The sequence below is a fragment of the Notolepis coatsorum genome (assembly GCF_963971535.1).
Source record: "Notolepis coatsorum genome assembly, chromosome: 15".
Lineage (NCBI taxonomy): Eukaryota > Metazoa > Chordata > Actinopteri > Aulopiformes > Paralepididae > Notolepis > Notolepis coatsorum.
The window spans coordinates 66,411,065-66,425,531 of NC_140179.1; the positions used below are offsets into that span (position 1 = coordinate 66,411,065).

Sequence of the window (14,467 nt, forward strand, 5' to 3'; positions counted from 1 at the left end):
GAACGCTGGGCGTCCTATTCTGAGTTTGAGGAGCTCTTAAGTTGGTCCTCTTGTCATACTCAAGTTGGAGCTCGTGATCCCTTTCAAGTTGGATTCCCAGACGCACCAACTCCTCGGTGGTCTGAACTCGCCCTCGGAGTTGACTTGCAAGATACGGTTTGATGTTTTTCAAAATCATTTTTACTATGGGCTCTTCAGTGAGAGAGGGTTTCCACTTTTTACAAAGAGCCCTATAAGAGAAAGCGAAGTCTCTTATAGTTTCCTTCTCTCCTTGGATTTTTGTTCTGATTCGGTCTGCTAACTCGTCTTCATAATCATCAGTTAGATAAGCAGACATAAAAGCAGTTTCAAATTGGCTCCATGTAGTTACAGAGGATCTGGCAATCTCCCACCAGTCACGAGCTGTACCATGAAGCACGGTTCTGAACGTTGCCAGGAGGTCCCAGTCGGATAAGGGCTGTAGCGCCAGAAAATCATGGCATTTGGTCAGATAATTCAGTGGATCAGGGTCATCATCCAGCTTTCCATAGGTTGGAAAAGTCAGCTTGATACTCTTTGTGATGACTGATCTTGTAGATAATGTGGTTGGAGCAGTGGTTGGTACAGTTCTTGAGCTGGCCGTTGCCAGCGGAGAACCTGTACTGAATGCTGAAGGTTGTGTGAAAATAGAGCCTATAGGCAAAGTTACGGGATGAAACAGTGAGGTGGGAGGAAGGTTAGTGAGTTTCAGATCGAGAGCATCCAGTTTCTTTTCCATAGAGAGAACTTTATTCTCGTGGTTATCCGATTGCTCCTTCATCTTTACTTTCATCTCCTCCAGTTGGCTGTTTACCCGAGTCACCTGTGTAATACAGTATTCCACTCCTTTGGATATCATATCCACTCCTTCCTGGGTGACTTGTTTCACCTCTTTGATTTCCTTCTGAACTTCTACTTGGGACTGTACCACCATGAAATTAATCTGCTGGGTAAGAGTTTGTTCAGATGCTTGATTCTCATCAGCCATTATGATTTTGGTGGTTTTGGCCAGATTATCCATTTCTTTTAACACATTATCTTGGAGGGTGACGATGCATGTCTTGAGATGAGTGTAGTTGGCCACTGACTGATTTCCAATAGCTTGGATTCTTAGGTCAGAGCGGGTATTGAAGTCCTGCACATATTTGGTCAATTGTTGCATTCTCAATTTCTGCTGATCCATTGTCTGACACAACTGTAACCAATTTCCCTGAGTTTGGTAAGCCAGTTGGTTCAAATCCCTTGCCGGGGTAGCCATGACTCCTGGTAAGTCAATTGGGGACAAGGTGTCGGAGGTTGGGGAAGATATGGAGTCTGAAGAGGCAGCCTTGTGTTCTCCAGAGTCAATTGAGATTTTTCCAGGTTGCAGAAGAACATTGGTTTCCTCTGTTAGCAAAGCAGGGTCCGTTTGGAGGTCGCTTAGTGGTTCCTGAAAATGCACACCTTCTTTAGGCTTTGTCGCCGGGAAATGCATTGGAGACTCCTCCCCCTTTCGACGCTGAAAATTCTCAATTCTCATTTGTATAATACCCCTTTGGTCAGGTCTCTCCGTATCAGACCTTAAGGGGGTATCAACATCAGGAGGGTCTGGTCCCTTTAGATCCCACCCTAGACCCTCTGTTTTTGTGTCTAGGCCTGGTGGGTTTGGAGGCGGGCTGCTTGGTGCAGGTGCAGCCTCTGCGCCCTTAGACATTGTGAAATCAGTGGGTGGAATGTGCTTTATGTAAGGTTATAAACCCAAAATCAATTATTTAGAGCAGCACACAGCACAATAATGAACCCACATAGTCGAGCAATGCTTCAAACCTTCACAATATAATTTGTTTCACCTTTCAAAAGTTGTCAACTGTACCTTTAAACAAAAAAACATAATGCCCCTTTAAAGAAAATAGTGCCATGCACCTTTAAACAAAACAGCGTAATGCACCTTCAAGGGAGATAGTGCCATGCACCTTTAAACGAAAATAGGGCAATGTACCTTTAAAGAAAATAGTGCCATGCACCTATAACCAAAATAGCATAATGCACCTTTAAAGAAGATAGTGCCTTGCACCTTTAAACAAAAATAGGGTAATGTACCTTCAAAGAAAATAGTGCCATGCACCTATAACCAAAATAGCAGAATGCACCTTTAAAGAAAACAACAAGTAACATATATGTATATTTTTTCTTTAACACAGTACCTTTAAACCTTGGTTCAGTTAGGCCCTTGCCCCACGTTGGGCGCCATTTTATGTAGCGGTGTCCACTTATAGTGCCTATAACCTTTACCGTTGGGCGCCAGACAGGTCTAACCCCTGCCAATGAAGATAAAAATACCTTTTTGATTTGGTTAATTAGGCCTATAGCTCCGGCATAAGACTGTACCACATAAGACAAAGAATAATAATAATTTTCATTAGACAAATAATATAATAATTTTCATTAGACAAATAATATAATAATTTGATTTATAGGTCTGGACTAATGGCCAAGATAATTACTAGGTGAGTTTGATAACAAAGAAACACTCAGGAGTCATGCCCAATTCAGTCAAAATGTCCATGTATTGGATATTAGTCAAAATCATAAGAAAACTCTTAGAACACAAAACAATTCATTTACAGACCAGTTCGTTCACGCAGTTCAGTGCATTGGGTGAACAGGTATAGGCATTTGCCAATAGTTCCAAATGTCAAAGAGTTCGTGATGACCACCACGCAACTGTGTGAATGAACGAAAAAATAGAAAGTCTCTAACGAAAATATGTGTGTGTGTGTGTGCGTGTGTGTGTGCGTGTGTGTGTGTGTGATTGCGAGAGTAGGGCAAAAAGAGGGGCGTTGGACTTGGGCTGGAGGGGGGTAGAGAGAGAGATGTTTGGCTGGGGCTGGAGGGGTAGAGAGAGAGATGTTTGGCTTGGGCTGAAGGGGTAGAGAGAGGGATAGAGGCGCGTTTGGCCTGGGCTATGTGTCGCCGTCGTTAGGAAGCTTGGAGAGGGGAATATTTGAATCGGAGACGCTTGCGTCACAGCCTCGGAACAGGAGCGCAACCAACAGTGCAGCGTGTACTTTACCGCACCGAAGTCCGCGTTGGGTGAAGATGACCAGGTCGTGGACGTCCGGAGTCTCCGGACTATCCCCGTTTCTCATCCATCCCGTGTTAGGTAATGTTTACTGGCCGTTTTCAACTTCTCTAACTCCGGTTCACGTTCTCCTGCTCCTCACATCGGCTGCACGTCTTCTTTCAGGTAAACAACATTCAAACTCGCCGCTCTCACTCCCGCGTCATGACTTCGCACGTCTCCTGTCTCACGTCTCACCAGGCCAACCCCCCACCGTCTGACGTCTCACCTCTTATCCGCTATCAGATCCCAGATGAGCGCATCCGTAATTGACAGACATAAAGGGACAGGCGCACTTTTACCTGGCAGGTTAAAGCCGCTCTGTCACACACTACAGAAGGCTAACCTTTCACTACCACACTACAGATGGTTAACCTTTCACTACCACACTACAGAAGGTTAACCCTTCACTATCACACTACAGAAGGTTAACCTTTCACTACCACACTACAGAAGGTTAACCTTTCACTACCACACTACACAAGGTTAACCTTTCACTACCACACTACAGAAGGTTAACCCTTCACTACCACACTACAGAAGATTAACATTTCACTACCACACTACAGAAGGTTAACCCTTCACTACCACACTACAGAAGGTTAACCCTTCACTACCACACTACAGAAGGCTAACCTTTCACTACCACACTACAGAAGGTTAACATTTCACTTCTGTAGCGTGGTAGTGACAGGGTTAACCCTTTGTAGTGTGGTAGTGAAAGGGTTAAGAGAGGATAATTCCAACAAGTAAGAAACATATTTAGCACATTACATGCAAAAATCCATCACCATCTCAAACACTTATAATCCGTAAAGTATTCTATATGTTCAATCAGACCCAAATTACTGTACCTCCTCCGTAGCATGGTCACATGGTCAACGTTACAGTCATACCAACTCATACATTAGCATATATATATATATATATATATAGGACAGGCACATATAAGCACTATGCTTCAGTCTGTACCTTTTCAGTCACTGTAAATAATCAAATATTGATAAATGATCATGTATATTGTACTGTGTGTGATGATGACTGAAAAAATAAACTACTACTACTACTACTACTACTACTACTACTACTATATGCTGCTACTATATATAATATAATATAATAATATATAATATATCATAAACCAAATATTAAGAAAAGGTCTCCATTCTTTACTAATTAAATTCCATTGCAGGGTTGCACAGTAGAAATAAAAAGTGATAGCCAGGCGTGTGTGAGTGTGAGTGAAAGTGAGCACGAGTGAGAGAAAGAGAGGCCTGGGCCCTCATGCATCAACGTGGACGTAGAACTTGACCTACTTCCACACGTAAGCACGGAATGTAGAACTAGCGCACGCACAGGGAAGTCGGCATTCATCACACGTGCGTACGCAGGCTCTATGGTCCTCCGTGTTGATGAATACCACTTTGTTCTACCGTCAATGCTCGTGCATGATTATCCATATATGGTCATGAAAATGAGGAAACACCCCCCATGGGATGTGAAATAATGGACGGACCCGAGCGGAACCCTGAGAAACTCCACAGAGAATTCACTGCTGTCGAACCAAGAAGACACTATCGCGTATTGTGGGATAAATAAAAGGCGGACTCGTAAACGGTGATGTCAGATATCAACGGCTCCCTAAGACCATTGCTGCAATTCTGCCTGGACAGCTCAAAATACTAATAAAGACCGTTCGTTGACCACTGTTTGGCGTTGGTTGTGTGTCATTATAACCGTGCTGTAATATGAATGCCTTTATTAGTTGTGTTCGATTGGCTATATGATTTTTAGATGCATCTATTTCGTTGTCGGCTAATAAAGACCGCGCTGGAATATGACTGCCTTTTCCCGTGTTGTTTGATTAATACCCCAGGGATTAAAGTTCTCCTCAATTTTATTCCAAATCGCGATGGATCTCCCGTCAATTTTCTACCTGCTGCATATGATTTCTAGAGGCATACTACAATCTATTTTGATGTCAGTATTGGGTAGCCTATATAAACAATATAATACGAGAGCATATACAAGAACAATGAATCTCACTGCATGTATGATAGCCTGCCTTTCAATACATGAACTTGAATTCCATCATGTTTGTGTGCGGGACTCACAAGGCTGTAGTCACAATGGGTGGTACCGGTGTACAGTAATAATAACAGTCCACACAATATCACGATCCATGCCATAGCCTATGTTCTATTAGGACATGATCTGTGACGACAAATGTTCTAGAATGTTTGATTAAGATATCATACTCTGACAGCATGCCTATGAGCAACAAAAACGCGAACTTGAATCCCATCATATACATAGTCTGTCCACTATAGTGTCATTGCAATGCGTTTTCTATTCTTTCTTATACAGTAAAAAGGGGGAAGAACACTATATTCATATGACTTGTATTCTGCTTACAGCTTCGAAGTTCCACTTGTTTCGTTTAACGTAATAAGCCTTTTAAATATAATCAAAACGTTCGTGTTTCTGCGGTCTGCGCAGAATAATAACGAGTTGAGCTTTATGATTTATGATGAATTGAAAATGGGGGACCCTGATGTAAACAAGACGAAAGTTGGTCTGCATCCCCAATCAACAATTGTATGTACTGAGCTGTACTGTACTGTACCCATTCTGCAATCTGTTAATAAACTTTTCAATCAATCAATCAATCAAGCTACGCGGAGCGCAGTCAGTCAGTAGCCTACACCCCGTATATTCCGATAACGCTATATAAACCATGCTGCATTCATTCTGAGAGAAAGATCTATTATTCCAAATGCTATTTATAGGGTTTTGACCATAATTACACTACTGTTGCTATTTTACAATGAACTATAATGAACTACGGTTCGTACAGAACGTGCCAGTGTTATTATGCACAGAAGCTCATTTCCTTGTTGTAATAATATATTCTACCACTGGGCGCTAGGTACGCCAGGTCTGAACTGTGCGTAGATGTACGCACAAAGTCAAGTTCAAGTTCAAATTGATGAATCCCACTCTTTGCTTAGAAATGATCGTACGCACAGGGTAAGCACAGATCTGTGCGTAGAACACGTTGATGCATGAGGGCCCAGGTGTGTGTGTGTGTGTGTGTGTGTGTGTGTGTGTGTGTGTGTGTGTGTGTGTGTGTGTGTGTGTCTCACTGCCAACTCATCCTTCCACGGTGAGCTAGAGAGGCTGAGACACCTGTCAGGCCCAGTGTGTCACAGTGAGACGGGCAGAGGGCCCAGGAAGATAAGAGAAGCTCTGCTCTACTGGCGCGCACACGCGCACACACACACACACACGCACGCACACACACACACACACACACACACACACACACACACACACACACACACACACACACACACACACACACACACACACACACACACACACACACACACACACACACACACACACACACACACACACACACACACACACACACACACACACACACACACACACACACACACACACACACACACACATACTGTACACGCACACACATGCACACACAACACACACATACTGTACACACACACATGCACATGCACACACACACACATACTGTACACGCACACACACACATACTGTACACGCATGCATTCACATGCACACACACACATACTGTACACGCACGCACGCATGCACACGCACACACATACACACACACACATACACACACATACTGTACATGCACACACACACACATACTGTACACGCACGTACAGTACATACAACCCAATTCCAATGCACACGTCATACAAACATAGATTACACATATGCATACGCACTCAATCACAAGTGCACACACTAAACGCAAACACACTAAACGCACACACACACACACACACCTACACACCTACACACACACACACACACACACACACACACACACACACACACACACACACACACACACACACTACTACAAGGGCACCATATGCAAAGACACACGCATACAAAGACACACGCATACAAAGACACACGCATACAAAGACACATACAAAGACACATACAAAGACACACGCATACAAAGACACATACAAAGACACATACAAAGACACATACAAAGACACACACAAAGACACACACAAAGACACACACATCAAAGCAGCGTCTCCTCAGCGGCACTCCTGATTTCTGGCCGAACCACAAGTGATCTTAACCTTTGTAAATGTCAGCCGCTCTAACGCATCATCCACCTCCCATCATCCACCTGCTACGCTATAGCGTCACCCAACACACTAGACCCAGAGCTCCCCTGCCCACCTGTCTGCGGCGCAGGTGGCACCGCTCGGGCGCCCGGGCGTCCCGCGGCTGAACCGTCTGTCCCGCCGTGAGACCCCTCCCCCGGCCCCCTCCCCCTCCCCCGCGACCCCCACCCCGATCCGGCGGCCTGGTGTAGAGGTTGACGGTGGGCCAGACCAGTGAGCCGGCCGGCGGGGTGTCTGCGTTCTCATCGACGTCCACAGGCACTGACCACAGCATCTCCAGAAGCCATTCAGACCTGTGTGAGCACCGCTCCCCTGTACTGAGGTCCCAACAACAGGCACCGGATCCTTACACTACAGTAAGGAGGGGGGGGGGGGCTGAAAGGGATAAGGGTGGTAGGAGGGCTGGGGAGGGCAAAGGCACTAGGATCGGAGAGGAAGGGCGACCGGTGATGAAGGCAGGATTGTGGCAGGTGGGTAGCAAGAGAGAGGGGGAGGAAGGAAGGCTGCTTGAGTAAACTACATTCCACCCGATTTAATGTTTAATGTCAGCCAAGGCAGGGAACGTAATCCCTTCACAGGCAGGGAACCAAAAAAAAAAAAAACGAGGGTCCCATACCGCGCCAGTTTGGCAGTTTGTTTTCCTTAATCCTTTTTTCCGGATGGTGGTTTTTGCTAATTCTGCTCCGTTAGGATCAAAACCGGAAAACAACTAAAACAAATATGCAGTTAATTGAAACGGCGCCTGCGAAGCGTACCTTCAAGTTTCAAGTTTCTTTAATAGTTGTCATACAGAAGTACAGAATACTTTTGTACAAAATGCTTCTTACTGTTGCGCTCCAGAGACTGTGCATGACAAGATAAGTATGAAATAAAAACATAGTAAAAATTAGAAGAAAAAAAAAGAGGTCACAGTGTTCAGTTTAGACATATGTACAATGTTCGTAGACGTAGTTACCATATGATGGGACGTGAGTAAACACCAACACATGCTTGTTTGTGGAGGACGTTACACTGTGGCGAAGGGTAAAGCCCTCGAAAGTCTCTTCAAATCCCTGTACAAAAACCATCGCGTAAATCCACCAACAAAATAATCCACACGGTAAATATATTTACATATACAATAGGTATAATATACCATATTGTGAAGGCGGACAGAGATAGAAGACAATCTAACTATTAAAATGACAATTCACTCCAACTACAATGAGCGTAGTCATTGCATTCTTCCTCATGATGACAAAAGCACTATATGAGATGCAAATGTATTCCCCCGCTGTAGACGACCAGGCTGGGAGACATTATGCTGCCTGCTCAACATAACATAATCACCAAATGAAACGCCCTCAGTAGCTAACCTTGAAATAACCATGTGCTGCCTCTTTGAATGTGTGTGCGTGCGCGCGCGCGTGTGTATACACCACGGAGACGGAGGGTACACCGCTGAGCCCGGGAGGGGTGCATGGGGGGCAGAGTTGTGGGACGTCGAAGCTGACATTACCATAGGAACACACCTGCTGAGGAGACGATAAGACTCAAGACCACCAACAACAGCCCACCATGCTGTCACGCAGATAGGATGGATATAGAGTAATACAATGTGTCATTTGAGATTCTTTTTCTTTTTTTTTATTATCCAAAGCTTCTTACTAATACTGTGGGTGTAGTACAATTCCTGAGTGGGTGGTCCCAGTGGGAGTCCAACCTCTTTACCTTTGACGTCATGCATTCTAGAACTCTGGGGGCTTTGATGCATTCCTATGGGGAGTCTCCCCCCAACAACCCCCCCCCCCCCCCCCCAACCCCCAGTACCCAAGCAGTGGCTCTAATTGCAATGACGTTTTCAACAGACAGAATATCGCACAAGTTTCATCCTGGGTGTCTGAGATTGTGAAGTTATAAGTACAGTATAAGGTCACATCATACAACTAATATTGTACACAGGATTCAATCAATAACTTATAAGGAATAACCAACTCATCCGTTCCATAAGCAAAAGGAAAGCCGCGCCCAGTTCCCTCTGTTGAGTTGGTCTGCCGTTGAGCCTTTGAGTTAAATTCTGCAGAACTTTAGCGATCAAAGCGGCGGAGGGTGGGGAGAGGACCTCGCCTGCCTCCCGCTTGATCACACACACGTCACGCAGGGCCGGGCACAGAGAGACACAGAGGTCTGCCCGTCTCCCCGCCTCGCCACAGTGACAGCCTCGGCTGCGGCTGGGGTCTCTCTCTCACCCACGCAAGACTCATTCTCCACTCTCTCTCCCGCTCTCTCTGATCTCTTCTCCCTCCCTCCGTCTCCCTCTTTATCTCTCTCCCTCCACCCTCTCTGCAAAAGGCCTTGTGCTGGATGACACCGCGCTGGGCGAGACAATCCCCACTGCACAGTAAACATGCTGCCACACACACACACACACACACACACACACACACACACACACACACACACACACACACACACACACACACACACACACACACACACACACACACACACACACACACACACACACACACACACACACACACACACACACACACAGACAAGCAAATAAAACCGAACGCACGGTGACGTGAAAGTCTCGAGTCTAAGAGAACGAGTGGGCGTGTCATAAATGTATATAAATATTCTGGCGGCTTCCCTCAGAAGGTTATCATGCGTCAGGACTGTTCTGACGGGGCCTGTGGAAAATAAACACACTCACGTTGGCAGAGAGCTGAGACGTGAGGGTCGCGACCTTCTCCTGAGACGCATCCAGCTCCCGACGCAGCTTCCGGATTTGCTATTAGTGGGAAAGGAAACAAAACACGGATGAAGATCCACAACACTCTGTATTTAAGGTTTCATTTTCTTTATATTTCATTATTATCTACAGACGGTTAAGTTGTGTACGTCCAGTGATTTAGATGGACTTCACAAATCAAAATACATGGGCTATTAGTTATGAGGTTCTTCAGTGCAAAGGGTTCGATTGTTATTATATAAATACAGTGCATGGGAATACAAAGCGCCTATCTATGCACGGTTCATCAAGTGATTAAATTCTCCTTTCAAACAATACATAGATTTCACTATCTAGAACATTTATTTTACTTAGTAAATGTATCAGTGTTTCCCCCTATTGTCAATCCCACATTATGTAGGCGATCTTCATCATCTGTGTTAAGGTGGTTAAAGCTAGAAGGCTAGTTAGGCTAAACCTTGCTTTATTTCTATTTATTTTTTACACAGTAGTTGTGTTTTTTAGTGCACCCGACTCCTTGTTACACAGGACGGCCATCGATTGAAACTGAAATATATAATTGTATTGTCTTCTAAATATTATTGTTTGGTGTGGTGGGTGATGACCTTCTACCCACCATAGTAGAATACATATAGGGAAAACAGAGGTATGTCTGTATTTATGTAAACACTAGTACAGTATATCTGTATGTAAAACACTGATACAGTACGTCTGTATGTAAAACACTGATACAGTATGTCTGTATGTAAAACACTGATACAGTACGTCTGTATGTAAAACACTGATACAGTACGTCTGTATGTAAAACACTGATATAGTACGTCTGTATGTAAAACACTGATATAGTACGTCTGTATGTAAAACACTGGTACAGTATGTCTGTATGTAAAACACTGATACAGTATGTCTGTATGTAAAACACTGATACAGTATGTCTGTATGTAAAACACTGGTACAGTATGTCTGTATGTAAAACACTGATACAGTATGTCTGTATGTAAAACACTGATACAGTATGTCTGTATGTAAAACACTGGTACAGTATGTCTGTATGTAAAACACTGATACAGTACGTCTGTATGTAAAACACTGATACAGTATATCTGTCTGTAAAACACTGATACAGTATGTCTGTCTGTAAAACACTGATACAGTACGTCTGTATGTAAAACACTGATACAGTATGTCTGTCTGTAAAACACTGATACAGTATATCTGTATGTAAACACGGGTACAGTATATCTGTATGTAAAACACTGATACAGTATATCTGTATGTAAACACGGGTACAGTATATCTGTATGTAAAACACTGATACAGTACGTCTGTATGTAAAACACTGATACAGTATATCTGTCTGTAAAACACTGATACAGTATGTCTGTCTGTAAAACACTGATACAGTATATCTGTATGTAAAACACTGGGGTGAGGGTGAACACAGAGGGGGGAATTACCGTGGAATTTTGGACTGTTTGACCCTTGATTGAAAAAGAGAAGAATAAAAAATTAACTTAACATAATTAAAATTAACTACGTGGCATGCCTTCAGCAAAGAGAGGCGTTATCACAGACCAGCTCAACACCTTCTCTCTCAGGGTTATTAAGAAGATGTTACGGTAGACAATACTGTCCTGGACAAATACGTTACACTACTGAGAGGAAGAGGAGTGCAGGGGGAGAGAGAGAGACACATGGTGGAAAAATCAATCAATCAAAACTTTACACAGCAATCATAAATTAATCAGTGATGAAAATCAATAGAATGGTGAAATGAAATAAAAGAGGCATATTATGGTGTGCATTAATATAGTTTGTCCATGACTATAAGTGTGCTATATGGCAGTAGAGATAGTGTGGTTTAGTTGTGTAAGTGTACTGTGTATGAAATAAATGCAAAAGACAAAAAAAAAGACAAAAAAAAGCCAATGCAACAAAGGATTAAACTGCTTTCACCTGGAGTCTGATTCCAAGTTGTTGTATTTGTATATTGGTTCAGGTCGGTCATTAAAAAAAAAGAGAAACTGCCTGATTGTGGACTGAAATAAATGGATTGAAATATCACTGTGTGAACTTTGATTGATACAGATACAGATACAATAGATACACACTGAAACAAACAAACAAACAAACAAACAAACAGACAAACAGCCACTGAAATGCACACCTGGAAACACACAGACAGGCACGCAGGCAGACAAACGAACAGAGACGACTTCCTTCATTATTCAAGTCTTACCTCGGAATGCGCTTTCTCCTCTGTCTGTATGGGAGAAACGTGCGTACATTTATTAAAAGAGAGACAGTAAGCAAAGCCAAGTGACAAGTCAGTGTAACAGAGCATCGGCCGTTCCATTATGAACAAACTCATAATAATACTCAGTATACAGAGTATTAGTATTAGAATACTGTATATAGAGTATTCTATATTGTGTTCATGGTGGAGTTCTACACTACCCTCTCCATTCCATCTTTCTCACATCTCTGCATCAGTGCCACAAGATCAAAGAGTTCGTCCATTGCTTTTTTGTGTTCGTCATATCCTGTCTACAGTGACCTGGATAAGGGCTTATTTTTGAGAAACACCAAATAAGATAAATGTAGTGTTAGTTCAGCCAGGCCATGGAAGTCATATATGACAATTATTCTGCTCATTGCATGAATTTGCGCTGAGAGTATCTTGAGAGCAGAGCCTATACCGCCAAAAAGCCTACTATACTACTATATAAACATAAACGGAGACGGTCTATATAATGAGGCGACGGATCACTGTGGTAGTTTTGAATGGGGAAATCATAGCACTAAAGATGGCGGCAACAAGAAAACTACTTTCTACAAAATAAACATATTCAGAGGAATAATTAAATGAAGTTTTTTCGATTTTATGTGAAGTAGAATTATAAATGTACTGCATCTTGACGTGAAAGATGTCTTAAATGAATCACAATCTCTGCTAAAAGGCTGGGAATCCCACAGTGAGTGGTTGCCATGGTAAAAACGGGCAGAAACCACTGGAAACATACAAGCTGGTCGAAGAGGAAAAAAAGCCTTATTATTATATCACAGAATTGTCCTTTTTCACCAAATTAAGCATTCTGTGCTGTTGTTGTAATTTACCAGTGACTTCAAATCATGAAAGAAAAACAATGGCGGGTATGACAGATTCTTAGCTATGGACGACTCCTCATTCAATGAGACAGGGGTCAAAGGTATTGTTAATCTTGTTAATCCCTGTTGTCAAGATGGCTGCAGAACAGACTTCTTTGACATAAATAAAACATTTAGGGACAAACATCATGACCAGAATTAGTTTGTCACTAGCTATAGTGTGTTCCTGATGTTACTTGTTGTGCACTGCAGTAGCAGGGACCTGAAGTAAGTGTTTTAGAGAATAGTGTAGCCACCACAAGGAGAATATCAGTGGAGATATAGGCAGGGTTCCTACAGGTTTCAACAAGTTAGACTTTTTAAGAAATTTTTAAGACCACTTTGAAAATAATACCTATTTCACAGCCAAACTGGCAAAACAGTATGAAGGAAAATCACTAGAAGAAGTAATTCCATACGAACTGTTGGGGGGGGGGGGGGGGGGGGGACTGCTTACTTTGCATTTACCCCAAACACATTTGAACACGACGCAGATAAGTTATCGCAAAACATAGAAGTAACTTAATCCAATAGATTTCTAAGACATATCAAGATCATATTTAAGACCTTTTTGAGAGACGTTTTAAGGCCTGCAGGAACCCTGTATAAGGTATAGTCTATACAACGCACTTTCAAACTTATACACGGACACAGTGAAGATAACATACGAAAGGTGGCAGGTTAAAAACAAACACAAAAACAAACAACAATGCAATTTGACAATTAGCAGAACATGACGATTCCTAGCCAAGAGGGCTCACGACATCCTGTGGTTCTGACGTGTGGTGCGAATAGAAATACTTGTCTGTGTGTCGAGCCCATAGATGATGTCACATGATGTCTTTACCTTGTCCAGATAGTATAGAACCTGGAAGTGAGAGAATGGGGGAGGGAGGGATTCAACCAATAGAAAATGTTCCACGGTCCCCTGCAACAAGGGGGGGGGGGGACTTCTGTGTTCGCCAGTCATTCTCATTGGTTATCATCTATGGCCTTTGATCAATACTTGGTTTTATATGAGAAATTATTGTGTTTTGACAACAGGTTATAATTGACCCCTTTGATAATTCATCAGTCGGGTGGTTTTTACTGAGTTTACTGAATTCATCGGCAGGAGGAGATGCATCGTTGTCGTGATACACCCCCCTTAACGACAGCTGACCGCTTGACGATCTTATCCGATATGTTTTGAGAGGGAAAAAAAGTATTGAAATGAATGAAACGGAATTTGAATGCCAAAGATGAGAAGAAATGATA

General features: G+C 43.0%; 2 protein-coding genes across 2 annotated transcripts in view; both read right to left on the minus strand.

Annotated features, from left to right (window-relative positions):
* The window catches only part of apex1 (APEX nuclease (multifunctional DNA repair enzyme) 1), a 187,625-nt gene extending 181,003 nt beyond the window's left edge, over positions 1-6,622 (minus strand). Inside the window, exon 1 of the mRNA XM_084331150.1 lies at positions 6,618-6,622. The gene's annotated coding sequence lies outside the window, so the exon portion shown is untranslated. The remainder of the gene's footprint in view (positions 1-6,617) is intronic.
* The window catches only part of LOC311242194 (neuron navigator 3-like), a 121,785-nt gene that overhangs the window by 38,121 nt on the left and 69,197 nt on the right, over positions 1-14,467 (minus strand). The window contains 4 exon segments of the mRNA XM_084331147.1: positions 10,025-10,102; positions 11,521-11,544; positions 12,303-12,326; positions 14,058-14,078. Coding sequence (XP_084187273.1) covers positions 10,025-10,102; positions 11,521-11,544; positions 12,303-12,326; positions 14,058-14,078 — 147 coding nt within the window.